General features: G+C 35.7%; 2 protein-coding genes across 2 annotated transcripts; both read right to left on the minus strand.

Annotated features, from left to right (window-relative positions):
* Positions 1-184: 184 nt before the first annotated feature.
* LOC104101609 (sulfate transporter 1.3-like) lies at positions 185-4,946 on the minus strand. The gene is made up of 14 exons (XM_033657480.2): positions 4,847-4,946; positions 4,077-4,419; positions 3,929-3,977; positions 3,118-3,325; positions 2,519-2,693; positions 2,374-2,439; positions 2,162-2,275; positions 1,945-2,061; positions 1,729-1,855; positions 1,348-1,634; positions 1,060-1,250; positions 907-992; positions 745-821; positions 185-656 (listed from the first exon to the last, which is right to left on the minus strand). The coding sequence occupies exons 2-14, from the start codon at positions 4,410-4,412 to the stop codon at positions 519-521; spliced, it is 1,971 nt and encodes a 656-aa protein (XP_033513371.1). The 5' UTR covers positions 4,413-4,419; positions 4,847-4,946; the 3' UTR covers positions 185-518.
* Positions 4,947-7,897: 2,951 nt separating this feature from the next.
* On the minus strand, positions 7,898-16,447 carry LOC138895633 (uncharacterized). Its single transcript, XM_070180343.1, has 2 exons — positions 16,148-16,447; positions 7,898-7,984 (listed from the first exon to the last, which is right to left on the minus strand). The coding sequence occupies exons 1-2, from the start codon at positions 16,445-16,447 to the stop codon at positions 7,898-7,900; spliced, it is 387 nt and encodes a 128-aa protein (XP_070036444.1).
* Between the last annotated feature and the right edge of the window lie 529 nt (positions 16,448-16,976).

Below are 16,976 nucleotides of genomic sequence, written 5' to 3' on the forward strand. Positions count from 1 at the left end.
CTCGATTGAATCTCCCTTTTTTTGTTCTGTTCCAAAGTCCCAAACTTATGGTTTCTGTAGTGAACCAATTCGTTAACATAATAACTAAACCGGACGAGTTGTGAGACTGAATATGCTATTGATAATTCAATAACAATACTATGAATTTTACATGTTTTTAGGTTGCATAAATGATCATTACAAGTCAAACAAGAAAGCATATTGTGCATTACTCAATCTTCCAACACATTTCTCATACCCAAGTCAACACACCAAAAATACAAGGTAAATTAGTTATGCAGTACTCTCTCTAAAACATTGTATGCGAAAGAAGTACCACCAAAGGAATACATGGAGTTTGAAAAAAATAAAGAAAGATACATATGTGTGAAAGGAAAAAAAAAAGGCAAATTTACAAACCCCCCCCCCCCCCCCCCCCAACCATCATATAGACACCTTGAACTTTCTTAAGTTAAACATCTGATTCTTTGATACTAACATAGTTCTTTTGTAAGTGTTTTTACTGTATTTGTCAAGATTCAGGGCTCCATTTTTGGGGCAAATGTCATGACAGCATCTGCCACAGTTAGGAAAATCTTGTCTTCTCCAATCATGTCTGGAAAACCAGATGCATGAAGCTTGTCATTCACCAGTGGCCCCGGATTTGCCAGAACAAGCTGTAAACAATCAAAAGTGTACATAAATATATTAGACCCTCAAAAAGATTGGTACAAATGTAAAATTTCTATACTAGTTTTAGCTTACTTGAACATCTCTTTTCTGGAGGGACTTGAACAAATCTTCTAAGGAATGAATTCCACTTGTATCTATATCAGTAACAGCTGCAAGAGAGCAAGAATCAAGTTACTCAATCAAAACCTCAGGGACAAAGAATTCGAAGAATATAGTTTTTGGAGAATTCCTTACGCGACATTTCAACTATCAAATACTGGATCTTTTGTTGGTTAGTTTCTTTTAGCATTTCGTCTTCATCAGTTAGCCATCTTAGTATCCTGCAAAACTTTGATTTTAATACGAATCCAACTTATATCGTCAAGCTAATGAAGTAGCAATTAGTACCTGTCCCTCATATAGTTGGAGTTGGAAAAGTAAATAGCAGAATCAACTCTCACAATAAGAATTCCAGGGACCCTTGTTGCTTCTGGATATTGCTGTATATTTCTGTATACAGTAGTCCTAGGGACCTTCCCAAGAACAGCAATCCGAGGCCTTGTAACTTGGAGGAGGATTTTGGCAAATGATATAGCAACCTAATAAATGAAAATTTTGAGGATCAAAAATTGCCTTAGTATTGATGTAATCAATCCAAGAAATTAAGATAAAAGAAGAATTGTCCAGCTTGTTTACCGCGATCAAGAGGCCTATTTCAACAGACTCGAAAATCACCCCTAAGAAAGCTCCCATGCAAGCAACGAAATCAAACTTGTCAATCTTATATAGGAGTTTCATTGCATCGATATCTATCAACCCGATAACTGCAGATATGATGATGGAAGCCAATATAGCATTCGGCGTGTACTTGAACAATGGTGTGATCAATTCTAAAGTTAGTAACACAACACAAGACATGATAATGTTTGAGACTGCCGTATGGCATCCAGCCATATAGTTGACTGCTGAACGAGAAAAGGATCCTGCGCAACAATTGCAAGTTCATTTGCAATCAATTTACTGAAAATTTTAGGTGGGAATTAGTAATAGACTTGTTTCGCTGTGTTTTGCACCTACCTGTAGCCACATAGCAGGATGTCATTGAGCCAACTATATTCATTGTTCCTAAAGCAACCATTTCTTTGTTTCCATCCAATTGGTAATCCTTCAATGCTGCAAATGTTCTTCCAATAGCAGCAGCTTCCTATAATTCAACAAGTTTGTACAATAAAAATAAGCTTTTTGATAACTGGCCAAGAAATGAATATTAATGTGATGGGAAGCATAACTTACAGTTAGTGCTATCAAACCAGAAATTGCACCAATTTTGAATCCTTTGGTTAAATTTTCACCACTGAAATAAATTTGCTTCAGTGATGGTGGATTGATCCCTCGATCGATGTGTCTTACCTTGATGTTATAAAAAGATCAAACGTAAGGCACAAAAAAAAAGGAAGATAAAAATAATACAGAGATAACATAAGAACTATGATAATGTAAAAGAACTCACAATTTGGACACCATGTTTTTCAGCATGGAAGATAAACACAAATAACGTCGAGAGGATAATGGATATCATTGGAGCAATTGCAGGCACCCAAAAGTATTTCTTGTTCTTTTTTCCCTGTTCAACAATAAAAGGCAAAACAAAAAGCATTAATAATTGGCAATCAGATCAACCATGATGGTAACATAATTAGTTGTACTTATTTTGATTCTTACAATAAACTTGGCGACTAGAAGGAAAGCCAAGAAAGATACACCAATCACAATAGTCTGCCAGTTCCACTGGTCCAAAAGAGAATGATAGTTAGCTCTATTAACAGTTGAAGAAAACAAAAAGGGAATACATTGAGATTTGTCTGACCCCATGATGTGCTGCAGCAAAAACTGATCTCATAACAGAAACAATACCAGTTTCCTTTGTGAATTTCTTTATGCCAAGCAGACCTTTCAGCTGTTGAAGACTGATAGTAATGGCTGCTCCAGCCATGAAGCCAACTATGGCAGCATGAGACAGAAAGTCAATCAAGAAACCCAACCTAATTAAACAGAGAAAAAAAGAATACAAGTCAGCTTATTCTAGTGCTAAAATGCCATAGGAAAGAATTGAGATTAGTAACATACATGTTAAAGCATCTAGCCTATATCTAATACTATTTCTATATATCCATTTGTATGTAATATCTATTTGTACAGTCAAACAGTTTTCTCTAACTATGAACCTTTTAAGGATAACAATTACAAAGCTTCAGTTGAATTCAGCTATATGTATCTTCACTGTCCATGACGCTCCTTTCAATTATGAACCTTTTTAGTACTATTTATGTACCTTTTTTACTATGGCATTTTAGTTGAAACAGAGTACAGTTTAATTTACACCGAAAATTAAAAGGTCTGACACTCATAATCTGAGCCCCTTCAAGGAATTGTAATTGTTCCATATTCAAGGAAGCAGAATATAACCTGAAAAATCCAAGAATGAACTGTGTAATCCCTGCAAAAAATGTAGCAGTGAAAGCAAGGCGCTGATACTCGAGTTTTTGTTTAACAGGATCAAATTCTGCCTGAAGCATGCTTCCAAGCAAGAGTGACACCACAGCAACTGGCCCTATGGCAATATCTCTTGAACTACCCATGAAGGCATAAACCAAGGGTGGCACAAAGCTACTGTCTGTAATAAACAAATGAAAATTAATCTTTCAACCTGATAGTAAAGGCAAGTAATAAAGAAGGGGAGCACCATCGGGCCAGAGTCAAATCCAGAATTTAAAGTTGGTGGGTGCCAGAAGTGGATCCAGTATTTAAAGGTAGCGGACGCACATTTGCATTCAACCAAAATTTGTTTTGTATATAGGGTGCCACTACTAATTTATTACTAATTTTTAAAGACATATACATACATACATATATATATAGAGAGAGAATTTTTATCGAACTTCACGAGTGTCGGTGACCCCTCATTCTGTAATGTAGGTCCGCCTCTCTTACTATATTTATATATTTTAGTATATATTGGTGGAGCCAAAAGTAACGAGTTTAGTTGAACCCACATAATCCGTTCTAAATCTGCCTTCTGGGTAGGGCTAGAGGCGGATGGAGCTACTATACTATGGTTTCAACTGAATCAAATATTTACAACACATATTATAGATATCTAGTGAAGAACAACCAATATTAAATTGTGAACCCATAATTTCAAAAACAGGATGGGTTAGTCCGTCAAGGATGTTAAAATTGAGAATCTGCGAGTGATTAAAAGGGGGAGTGAACTTACATAGCCCATATTGAGGATCCAAATTTGCAAGTTTTGCATAGCCAATATCCTGAAAGGCCAACACTAGGTAGTTAATTAACATGGCAACAAATTAAAAAAACAGAAGAAAGAAGTCCAAATAATGAATGACTAGTTTCTTGTAATTTACCTGAGGGATACACAAACTGGCTATAGTAAGGCCAGAAATAAGGTCACCTTTAAACTTGGATAAATTATAAGACCTTCCCCAATCAAGAATGGGAAAAACAGCTTGAATGCCAAGACGCAATTTCTTAGTCTTAGATTGGTCCTTAAAATGTCGCAAAGGATCATCATGAAAAAATGTTTCCTTAACACTTTCAGTAATTTCCTTGAGTAAGTTTGGTTTAGGAGGAACTCCAACTTTGTGAACATAAGGCAAGTTGTCTGAATGTCTCCTTGAGGAAGCCACTCTACTTATGTCTGTATCCATCTCCCCAGAATAGTCATTAACCCGATGACTCATTCTTTGCCTTCAAAGTTCAAATATACAAACGGAGGATGAATAAATTTCAAGCAATTAAAAAACAATATAATCTACTTTGGTTTTGTCTTCATGGGCCATCACTGTTTTCTGTCACTTAATTACTAACTATACACACCCACAATTTAGATGAGTTGAAAAAGTAATATTTAGTTTTTGCCTAAAGAAATATGATTCGGCCTCGAAACATTAACATAGACACCACTCATTCAACTGAACCCAATATTTTTATCGTAAAGTATGAATAAATAATATATGAAAAATCACTAAAATTTTCAAAGAGTGACAAGTTATGAACCCATAATTGTAAAAGTGCAACGAGCTAGTAGTGAGAATATAAAAACTAAATGCAAAAAAGTTTTTAAAAGAATATGCATTTATCTAGGAATCAAAACAAGCACGTCTAAAAAATGTACCTAGGGAAGAAGGATGGTGAGGAGTTTAGCAGGAGAGATACTTACGAAAAGGGAAAAGGGAAGTGTTGCTTATATAGGTTTATAGAGTTTTCAAAAGTCAACTGTTGTATTGATTCAAGAAGACCTTACCAATGAACTTAGATCGAATTTATTCCAAATACAGAGGGCCGAAAAAAGGGCTGACCCAAGATTTTAAGCATTTAAAAAAAAAATGCAACTTTTGATTTATTTAATACACAATGATTGTATGATATATAGATAATCTAATATAAACTTTATCTTGGGTGATTAAACGATAGCAATTGCCTCCCCAGGGTATTGACTTAAATATTTGAGTTATATCTTCAACTTCAATGGTATATAATACTCCATTATTATGTGTTAAAAAAGTCTTCTCTGGCTTGTGACTACATGGTTTATTATACATTCTGGATTGGATAAAGTTAGACAACTTCTGTTTGCCACGCCCTATGCCATTGGAAGTGCTTCCAAATTCCCATCATTGTGTCGATAGACGTTGCATATTGATCACCACCTCGTAAGGCAGAACGAACAGTACACCTCTTTTGAGAATAACGAAATCAAGTGAATTTAAACGATATATCATAAATAAAATGAGATGCTTCGATTTCTAGCTTATAGATGCAATATCAACATTGTTACAGGTCTTTCAAATACCTAATGAATAATATAAGTTGAGAATTGAAAGAGATAGTGACTCTTATGAACTTTTAGCTTAAATTAGTACTTATTCTAAAAGGCCATGGAAGAGGCGAGGCGCATTTCCCATTATTACTATCCTTCTGACCATATTTGTTGATATTACTTGTTTCTACTTGTATACGGTTAAAACCGATCCTCGATCATGAAGATCGATCGAGGATAGCATCTCAGTCAAGGGGTATCGTCATGAAGAACCCGAACGAATTCCGAGATGGGGGCGTCGAGCTTGGGGCGTCCGAATCGACCGAGGTAACATCGACCGATACAGGTCCCGAACATCGATGCCCGAAAGTGATCACCAAGCTCGAAACCAAGGCCGAGGTTCCGATCCGACACCGAGCTCGAGTCGGTATCGAGCTCACAGACAAAAAGTTGTTACAACCGCACCAAAGGAGAGAATCTTGGCGGGAATTAAGGAGGAGACACACCATCGTGGGTCCTCCACTAGTAATATTATTCCATTATGTTGCTATAGATAAAGTAGTGATCCTTGGCTATAAAAGGCAAGATAGATTGTAATAGAAGACATCTTCCTGGGGATTAAGAATTCATTGTGTTTATCTTTCTAAAGCTCACTAAGTATCTTTGTTCATCATTTTCTATTTTGCATCATAAATACGTGTATTGTTGTCTTCAGATCAAAGGAATCTACTTACTCTTAGAACCATACATAAATTCAACGTTATCCGATTTTTTGGGTAAACACTACTGTTTCTTTTCATCTTTCTTGAGCCGATGGTCTATCGAAAATAAAAATTTTATATTCTCACGGTAGGGGTAAAGTCTGCATACATATTATCCTCCCTAGACCTCACTTGTGGAATTCCATTGGGTTGTTGTTATTGCTAATTTATAATTACAGAAACATGAGTGTAAAAAATAGAAAGAATTATGAAAAATACTTTTAAAAAATAAAATTGAAAAATTACAGTAAGTGTCATGAAATTTAACATAAATTCTTAAATACTATAACTATGAATAATACGACGTCCTAACAACTCAAACTGTAAAAGAGAAAAATACCATCTTGGGGGGGAAATGTATAAAGAAACAATCTTTAATACTGTAATCCGATTTTTTTTCCTTGAAACTATTCTTTTCATTTTTGATTAGTTTTTTTATTTGAGAGGCAATCAAGTTTCAGATAAATCAGAAAATGACTTTTGGTCTTATTGGAATAATTTAAAATTACATAATATTTAATTGTAAGTGATTCCTTACTAACACTTAACTATTACTCCAATTAATACAAGTTCCACACCCCATAGTAAAAGACGATATTGCTGTCAAACAAAATAGAGTGAAATGCACTATTTGAAGAGAAAAATATGGAGAATTAAATAATGAGGACCCATCAAAAGTTAAACATGAAAGATTATTTAGATGAGAGATTCTATCAAAACTCATTCATAGTGTTCTTAGTAGAGAATATGTGATATTAGGTTTCAATATTTTCAACTTCTGACTTGTGATCAAAGGGCCTTTTGAAGAGTCAAGGTTTAATTAAAAATTTCAAGAGTCTACAAGACTAATTATTACACACAATTGAACAAAAATTGGTGGGCGAGCCTCATGCATTGGGTGTTGGAAGCAACCCGAATTATGTCCGAGCGCTAGCACTTGATGCGTAGGCCTTGCGAGAAAAGAGCCCCATGTTTTGCTTGAGGACATTTTACGTGTGCCTTGCCCTGTATCGAGTTCCTATTTAATATTTTGCCTTTTGAAATATTGGCTTAAGTAACTTGTTATTAAGAAGGATATATACTGGTGGAAATTAAACTTCGTCATGTTAGGGAATTGCTCTCCGTGCAAGCTATCAGCTCATGATTTTGTTGTAGTAATCACGTGGTTATGACTTCTGAAGAAAACATCTAACACCATTATTGTTCTCACTAAGAAATCCTAGGTAGTGAAGAACCCTCGTTAATTATGATATGAAATTCTTGAAAGTGATAAAAGAAAAGAAGAATCAAGAAAAAATTAAACTACATATATTATTGTCCAGAATGAATTGAAACGTGCAGATAAACTTTCACAAAACCTAGTGAACAACTCTTTCTACATGATATGAATTAGTGAGAAAAAGTTAAACTGACAAGCGAAAATGAAATTAAGGAGATTCTAGAAAACGTCAAACTCCATTGTCACTAGTCGGATAACACAATGAATTGAAACGTGTACATATACTAGTAACAAAAAATAATGAAGTACTCTTGGTAAATATGATATGAAATTCTTGAAAGTGGGAAAAGAGTAAATTGATAAGAGAAAATATATAAAAAGAAGAAATGATAATATGGTATCAAACCTTGATCAATCTGTTTTGCCTTACGACTTTAAGAGACACTTGAGAAGAGGAGGGATACCATCCAAATTCAATGAATCCAATGGTTTTAATTTGAATCTTTCTCCTTCCTGCAAAATACAAAGACAGCCTCAAACTTACACCTACACATCTTCTATTAGAAGTATACTGTCATTGTTATATACTAATATTAATACTTAATCAAGATTCTTCACTATACCCCCATTATTGGGTGGCTGAATGAGGGGTGTTGAGTTGGAAAAAGAAATTATCCATCGTGATGTTTACACGAAATTAATGAATATATCACAAATTTATTTATTAATAAACTATAATTAATTAGCATTTTCTTTCGTTCTGATCCATTTATGTGGCGCTGTCTTTTATTAGTTCATTTCAAAAATGAAGTTTTTCTATATTTGGAAGCAACTTAATTCTAAATTTTTTATTTTACCTTTAATATTATGTTTTCACTGTCATAAAAATCTCGTGACATATTTAAGTTCACAAGTTTTAAAGTTTATATTTTTTTTTAAAACTTCGTGTCTAATCAAAATACGCCACATAAATAAAAAAATAATAAAGTACAGTATATATTATTCGTTCACTTAACCTAGTTAATTAATGTACCAAGTGCGTGTAAACTTTTTCCTAGTTGAAATTTTCTCATCAGCAAGGATCTAATCATGTCCGACGATTCCAAATTCTCTTGTCCTTCTCCCATAGTCTACACTCTACACTTGTTTGCAAATTATCAACCTTGCCATCAAGTTAAATCACCCGTCAATCCTTGGGTGCTTCGACCATAGGCAGATCCGATCCAGGAAAGTAATTTCGGGTGCCATATCACTTTGAGTTCAATTTAATTTATTTTGGTCTTCAGTTCAACTTATTCGTCTTTTTAGCTTACATTGACAGACCAATCAAAAGAAGTTTTTTTTTAATAATTATTACAACTTGGAGCAAAGCATAAAGTTTTAAAAATAATATAAATCATAAAAATGCATCATTTATTTTCAATTATCCTTGACGAATTTTCATATAGACAACTGAAACTAGAACTCGGTTAAAAACTTAGTTTAAAAGGAGTTCGCTGTAGATATATAGATAAACAGAGTAAGAATTAATAAACTAAAAGACATTTAGTAGGAACTAATATGAAAAAAGGGTCAGCAGCGCAAAACAAAGTCCTTTTTATACTAATATGGAGTACCTTTTTGTCGTATTAGGTCAGCAGCGCAGAACAAAACAAAGACAAAAATAAAACTCCTATAAAGAAGAAACAAGGAAAGGACAAACAAAAAAATGAGAAGAACTCGTCCCCTCAAATGATCACTCAACTTTGTAAAATTACATAGTAAAGTCATTTATGTTTATTTTGTCCAACAAAGTCACTCAAGTTCATACATTTGTTTTTATAAAGTAATAATGGCTAGAAAACCACATAAAAATGACTTGAAATTGTTTTGAATATAAAATCACTTACAATTTATAACCATATGATATTTTTTATAGATCTCCTCTCAGGTTTGTCTTGATAACACTAATCTCTTTTGTAGTTTGAGATATAATGTTAAATTATGCACAAATCTATATATTCCTCAACTCCCTTTCACAATGCATGAGGCGTTTAATTTAATGCAAAATATCTAATATACTTAAATAAATCAAATCGTAAAGGCTTAAAAATAATTTTGCTGTGTGAATTAGTAATGAGAATTTTAATTTCAATGTTCCATGAAAAGTATACAAGCCAAAGGAGATTGAGAAACCAAAGATTAAAGTTTTAAATTTAATAGCAAATATTCGACTTAAGAATATTTTTTCACATGTTTGCTTAAATTACATCGGTAGGCTTTAAACTATATAAAATTGATACTTTTTTGCTGTGTTCGGGTCTATCGGGATGGTGCGTTAATGGGTTGTAATTGTAAAGATTGTATATACTCACTCGGTTTCAATTTAGGTGGACTCATTTGACTGCGTACGGAGTTTAAGAAAAGAGAGAAGACTTTTAAACTTGTGGTGTAAAATGAGGCACATATATTTTGTGTGACTATAAATTATTGTATAAAGGTAAATTGTTTCCAAATAAGGAAAGATGTCATTCTTTTTGGCACGGACTAAAAAGAAAATAGGTTCACATAAATTGAAACGGAAGGAGTATTTGTTTAAAAGTGGAGCCCATGCTTTGTTATTAAATAATTATGCTTATATGATATGGATGGTCAAAACTACTTAAGTCACTTTTAAAATGGTTTTGTAGCCATTGTTACTTTATAAGATAAATATATGAACTTGAATGACTTTATTGGCCCAATAAAATAAACATAAATGACTTTATTAGGTAATTGTGTAAAATTGAATAACCATTAGAGAAATTAACTCCCAGTATCAAAGTAAAAATAGCACGGACTAGCCAGTTTAGGGCTGGTAATTCAAAAATAGTCAACATTTGCAAAGTCATTGAAAAATAGTCACTATTTTAGTGCAACACGGACCGGTCCAGCATAATATACTGGAGATTGGTGCACCTAAGTATGAACTTCCAATATATTATGCTGGAACTCCAACACGCGAAAAGTTTCAGCATAATATACTCGAGATTGGAGCACTTGTGTATGAACTTTCAGCATATTATGCTGGACCGTTATATTATATTGGAACTCCGGCATATTATGCTGGAGTTACAGTATAATATGCTGGAGTTCCAGTATATTCCAGTATATTATGCTGGAATATTTTTCAGATTCTGAACAGTATTTTCGTTCAGATTTATCTTTTCATGAAAAGTGGCTAAATTTTAATTACTTTTGAAACTGTAACTATTTTTTAATTATCACTTGTAAATCTGACTATTTTTAAAATTCTCAAACTCATGTATCTTAGGTGGAAATGTTAGCCCAACGCTAGTGGCATCCGGCGATCTTTTGTGAATCCGGATAGCAATTGATTTTATTTATATGCGTATTATATGTGTACACCATATATACAGAGTCCTGAAAGAGGTGTGTAGGTGGCGTGCCATCCCCTATCTCCTTACTAGATCTGCCCCAAGCTTCGGTCCTGATTAAGAGTTCCCAATAATCCGTTCCTTTCTAGAAATAAAAGTTCTACTATCAAATTCATCAAATTTTCTTATACGAGAGATCTGAGATAACTCCATAAACTAATAAAGAGCTCATGTTATATTTGAAGTGGACATATTTGTCGATATAAACGAGTTTAGCATCGTCACGTTCGATGGAAAAAACAATAGGAGTTACTTTTAGCTTTTAGATATAATCCATTTATTAATTAATTTAGGTATTAGTAAATTTTACATATCTTATTGTAATCTTTCATCATAAAAGATTCGTTTTATGACAATAACAACTCGATTTTATTATTCTTGAAGTATTAGTAATGTATGCCATTATTGCTTCACGTAGGATTGTATACGGGTAGAACCGAGCTTTATGTTTGATCGAGGCATCTGGAATAATAGGTCAATGCTCGGCACCTACATAAGAGGCCGAAGTTACAAATGTAACTGAGCTCGATATCGAGGGTCAAAGTTCGAACAAGGCCATCAGATTTGCCCTCGAGTTTATCGGGGGCACGCCCGACCCCACTTCTAACAACCTCGAAGAAAAGCTTTGCCAACTCACACGACAAATATCCGTGATTCTCGCCATTGACCAATCATTATGACAGAAATTACGGGATTAAGTAAAAAAGGGAGCCAACGGTCTACATAATTTCTTATAAAAAAATGTCTTAAAGGGTTCATCCCCCTCTATATATAAAGGGAATGGAGTAATTCATTGGACACATGGTAACATACTTCAAAGAACAACATACTATTTTTTCCAGCTTTGTTAATATTATTCTGTTCAACAATATCACATATAAATTAGAAGGAAGTTAACCTTGCGAGGCTTAAGTTGTTCAATCTGCATGGTTTGCATTTATATTTCTATTTATTCTTGCATATTAAATCAGATTTCTCACTTTGTATCGAATTAGATCACATATCCTTAAAACCGCGTATAAATTCAATTGTAATCCGATTTTTCGGGTAAACAGTTTGGCGCCCACCGTGGGGCTAAGGATAATAGTGGTCATTTGATATAAATCTTCATAACACACACTACTTTACACTTGCTCTTTGAAGTATCTTTGGTTTCAGGCCAAAAATGACAAACTCTCAAATAACACCTCTACATATTGACAACGAGGCCGGTCACCAAGGTGAGAATAATAACATGGCGCCCGCTAATGCGAGGCCACCCGTTGATGTCATTGGAATTCAGATTGCGGATCCAATTGATGTAAATTCACATGTGGACATCAACGCGAACTTGCTTACCGACCCTGAAAATAGCGTCCGTGGTGGAGCCCGATCTGCAGCTCGAAACATAGAAAATATTGAAGAAGACGGGATTATCTTACTATGATCTTCGAAATGCTGCAAGCTCAACAAGTGGCGATAGCTCAGCTACAGAGCCAAACCCAGGCACCGAGCAGGGTTGAACCCGATCCGCCCCAAGAAGTCACTCGCAGAACGGAACCGGCCATGGTAAGGTTGAATGAACAAGAATCGGGGACTAACCCCGAAATTATTAAAATGCTCGGGGAGTTGAAAAACGGATAGAGTCAGGGGAAAAGAGGATCGAAGCAAACTATAAAAGGGTTGAAACCTATAATTCCAGAGTAGATCAAATCCCAGGAGCACCCCCGATATTTAAATGATTGGATTCCAAGAAGTTCGTGCAAAAACCTTTTCCCCCAAGCGCGGCCCCAAAATCGATCCCCAAGAAATTTCATATGCCCGAAATACCTAAGTTGTCATGACCCAAACCGATGGGCCATGACTAGTGCCCGAGTCCTACCTGTCGAACACCACTAAGCATGAGTCTAAGATATAAACATGAATTAAGGGTAGGTCATGAATAACATCTGTCAATAAACTGTTGAATCACGTGAAAAACATACGTGAGGAAAACATGCTCAAAAGACATATATACATATACATGCGGAATATGGTAGTGCGAGCCGACAAGGCTGCTATAGACAATTATATATCCAAAACTGGAAGCCGACAAGGCCATATACTATCCAACTATACATGATTACAAACCTCTAATAGAGTGTACAACTGTATAAAGGATAGGACTGGGCCCCGTCGTACCCATATCTACATATCAAAACATCATACCAAAACTAGTAGCAGCTCTGGATCAAGTGGAACACACCAACTCTCGCTGATCAAAGATCCTAAAAAGGGGGACCGTCAGTCTGTCTACCTACACCCGCGGGCATGAAACGCAGCATCCCCATGCAAAGAGGATGTCAGTACGAATAATGTACCGAGTATGTAAGGCATGAAAATCAGTACATAAAGACATATATGAAACATGGAGTGAAGAATTCCACCTTTGAGTCTAAATAACTTTGTGAATCCTGAAATATTTATAATGTCATGCACGTCCATATAAATGTCGTATCATGCATAGGTATAGGTGTACATAACATTATCAAGCCTCTGAGGGCATCCCATCATATCATCTCGGTCACTATGGGAAAAATTATCAACATATACCAGTTGATCAGGGGGTGGTGCGTATATAACGTCGTAACCTTTTTCCATATTCCATATACATATAATATATGCATATATAACACCATCTGGTCATGGGTCAATGTACATGTATAAATAAATGAAATACATAAGAAATACGTTAATAAGATTTCTTGGAATGTCATAAGATCAATATGCCTTTCGGATAAACTTTATCAACTACGTATTTTTTCTGAGACCCATGAACAGAAGATATAATAATAATTCACATGGGGAATCAAGAACATAGGCACCCCTAGTACTTCTATGAACATAGTCATTTATGATAGTTGTGTGTCTGCTCGTTTTGTTTGTATCGTATGAATCATGCCAAAAAGAAAGAAGGGATAGCCTTAACATACATGAGCCGATTCTCTTGACAATCCCTCTAACACACGACAATTGCGATAAACACGTAACGGCGGATCAAATTAGGAAAAAATCCGTATGATATTCGTGAGAAAGATTATACCGTACTCCCTTAAAATTTCATCTCACGCTGTTGTAGCACTAAAAGGGTTCATATGAATTTTTGAAGCTACACTCGTTACTATTGTTAAAGATCTCATCCTTTACTTTGTTGAAGCCTTCATCCATCTCCCCTTAATGAATTAGGGAGGTTTTTTATTATAGGAGTGGGCCCCACTTCATGTGATGACTTAGCCAACAATTTCCCTAAATATACCACCTAGATACCTAATTTACTTAGTCATTATAAGACTTGATTATCAGTCCAACTTGCTGCCACGTTGGGAGATCTAATGTCACCACCAAACTTATCCACAAATTTTTAATTAATTAGTTAACTTCCCACTCAAATCAATAATTATCTACATAATTAAGAATTATCCAAAATTACTTAAAATACTACTCACTTTTAATATACCTTATACACCTTACTATCATGGTCATGTGGTACCTTGTATGACACTAGTCCATAATTATCGGGTATTATATCTCGGACCATATTTTATCTCAAATTGACAACCTTCAACGAAATTCATTTTCTTTGATTCTTTTACCCTTTAACTTTCACGACACTTACTTATCGTCTGTTATAAATAGCATAAATGCTTATAACCTCAAAAATAATCTCATTCCCGAGTCTACGTCGATTAACTTACGACGAAACTTTAACATACGAAATGCGGGATGTAACATCCTTTCCCCCTTAGAAACATTCGTCCTCGAATGTTTAACTCCCCGGGATCTATATAAATTTTGGCTGAGTCGCCTTTGTAATAGTACTACTATCAACCCTTCCTGTGGAAAACTCAATAATTCAATGTGACATATTGCCACAATCATCAACCATGACAATGGCCTCACACGACCAATGAAAATAATTAACACAAGAATCCATACTCGTACCTTAAGGTTGTGATGTCTCAGTCGGATCCTTATTTGGAAGAGGAAACAAGTGAGGATACCTAGACTTCATGTCCTCTTCAACTTCCCAAGTCATTTCTTCCACATTTTTGTTTCTCCAAAGTACTTTCACCGAAGCTACGTCGTTAGTCCTCAATCTCCGAACCTGTCTATCTAGTATAGCAATGGGAGTTTCCTCATATGATAGCTGCTCTGTGACCTGAACATCGTCAGCTGACATGACTCTGGAAGGATCTCCGATACATTTACGGAACATAGACACATGAAAGACTGGATGTACTGACTCTAAGTCAAAAGGCAAGTTTAACTCATATGCTACCTGGCCTACCTTGCGTATGATCTTATATGGCCCAATGTACCAAGGGCTAAGTTTTCCTTTCTTTCCGAACCTCATAATGCCTTTCATCAGTGATACCTTTAGGAATACCCAATCGTCAACCTGAAATTCTAAGTCTCGTCGTGGATTATCCGCATAAGACTTCTAACGGCTTTGAGCTGCTAATAGCCTTTCCCGTATAAGCTTAATCTTCTCGATTCCCTATGGTACCAAATCTGATCCTACTAACTTAGTTTCCCCAACATCGAACCATCCTATAGGCGACCTACACTTCCGTCCATAAAAAGCTTCGTATAGAGCCATCTGAATATTGGAATGATAGCTATTATTATATGCAAACTCAATAAATGGCAGATGATCATCCCAGCTACCCTTGAAGTCTATCACACAATCCCGTAACATATCCTCAAGTGTCTGAATAGTACGCTTAGCCTGTCCGTCTGTCTGGGGATGAAATATCGTACTAAGACTTACCTGAGTCCCCAATCCTTTTTGGAAGGACCTCCAGAAATTAGCTATAAACTGAGCGCCTCTATCTGAGATAATAGATATAGGGACACCATGAAGTTGTACTATCTCCTTAATGTAAAGCCTTGCATAATCCTCTGTGGAATATGTAGTCTTAACGGGCAGAAAATGGGCTGATTTTGTAAGTCTATCAACAGCCACCCATATATAATTGAACTTACGCTGGGTACGAGGTAAGCCTAAGATAAAATCCATATTGATTACTTCCCACTTCCAAGTCGGAATCTCTATAGCCTGCAATAATCCACCGGGTTTTTGATGCTCAATCTTAACCTGCTGACAGTTAGGGCACTAAGCAACAAACTCCGCTATATCCTTTTTCATTCCGTCCCACCAATATATTTCCCTGATTTCATGATACATCTTTGTTTCTCTTGGATGGATAGAATAACGAGAATAGTGAGTTACTCCCATAACCTGCCGACGCAGCCCTACAACATTAGGGACACATAATCGTCCTTGATACCTGAGGACCCCATCTTCTGTAATCTCAAATGGTGTCTTCTCCTTCTGAGGGGTCGTATCCCTATAATGATCTAACACAGGATCCTCGTACTGGCGTTCCTTCACTTTAGTTACTAAAGAGGATGTTGTCGTGTCCTGAATAGTAATTCTAATATCACCTGGGTTCAGTAATCGAACTCCAAGACTAGCTAGCTGATGAATGTCATGGGCTATCCCACTCTTCTCTGGTTGTAAATATGATATGCTACCCATGGATCTACGGCTGAGGGCATCGGCTACTACATTCGCCCTCCCCTGGATGGTATAAAATATCAACATCATAGTCCTTCAGTACCTCTAACCATATCCTTTTGCGTAAATTCAATTCCTTTTGCTTGAAGATATACTGAAGGCTCTTATGATCCGTATAGATATCAACATGAATGCCATACAAATAGTGCCTCCACATCTCTAGTGCATGAATCACCACATCTAACTCTAGATCGTGGGTCGGGCAATTCTTCTCATGCTTTCTTAGTTGTTTAGAAGCATAAGCTACAACCTTACCATGCTGCATCAGTATACAACCCAATCCAATGCCCGAAGCGTCACAATAGATAGCATAACCATCGGTCCCCTCTAGGAGCATTAGAATCGGTGTTGAGGTTAATTTGTCCTTCAATGCGTGGAAAATCTGTTCGCAAGCATCAGTCCATTGAAACTTAGATCCCTTCTGAGTCAACTTTGTCAATGGTGCTAAAAGAGAAGATAATCCCTCTACAAATCTCCTGTAATACCCTGC

The sequence above is a fragment of the Nicotiana tomentosiformis genome, chromosome 7 (assembly GCF_000390325.3).
Source record: "Nicotiana tomentosiformis chromosome 7, ASM39032v3, whole genome shotgun sequence".
Classification (NCBI taxonomy): domain Eukaryota; kingdom Viridiplantae; phylum Streptophyta; class Magnoliopsida; order Solanales; family Solanaceae; genus Nicotiana; species Nicotiana tomentosiformis.

What these genes read in the sequence shown, in the direction of transcription:
- LOC104101609 (XM_033657480.2), bottom strand. Translation starts at nt 4,412, where the DNA reads ATGAGTCATCGGGTTAATGACTATTCTGGGGAGATGGATACAGACATA. An exon ending in GGATCCTCAATATGGGCTAT is followed by an intron (nt 3,326 to 3,928) that starts GTAAGTTCACTC and finishes TGTTTATTACAG; the next exon opens with ACAGTAGCTTTGTGCCACCC. An exon ending in TCCAACTATATGAGGGACAG is followed by an intron (nt 993 to 1,059) that starts GTACTAATTGCT and finishes AAAGTTTTGCAG; the next exon opens with GATACTAAGATGGCTAACTG.
- LOC138895633 (XM_070180343.1), bottom strand. Translation starts at nt 16,447, where the DNA reads ATGGGTAGCATATCATATTTACAACCAGAGAAGAGTGGGATAGCCCAT. An exon ending in TTGTAGGGCTGCGTCGGCAG is followed by an intron (nt 7,985 to 16,147) that starts GTTATGGGAGTA and finishes TGTATTTTGCAG; the next exon opens with GAAGGAGAAAGATTCAAATT.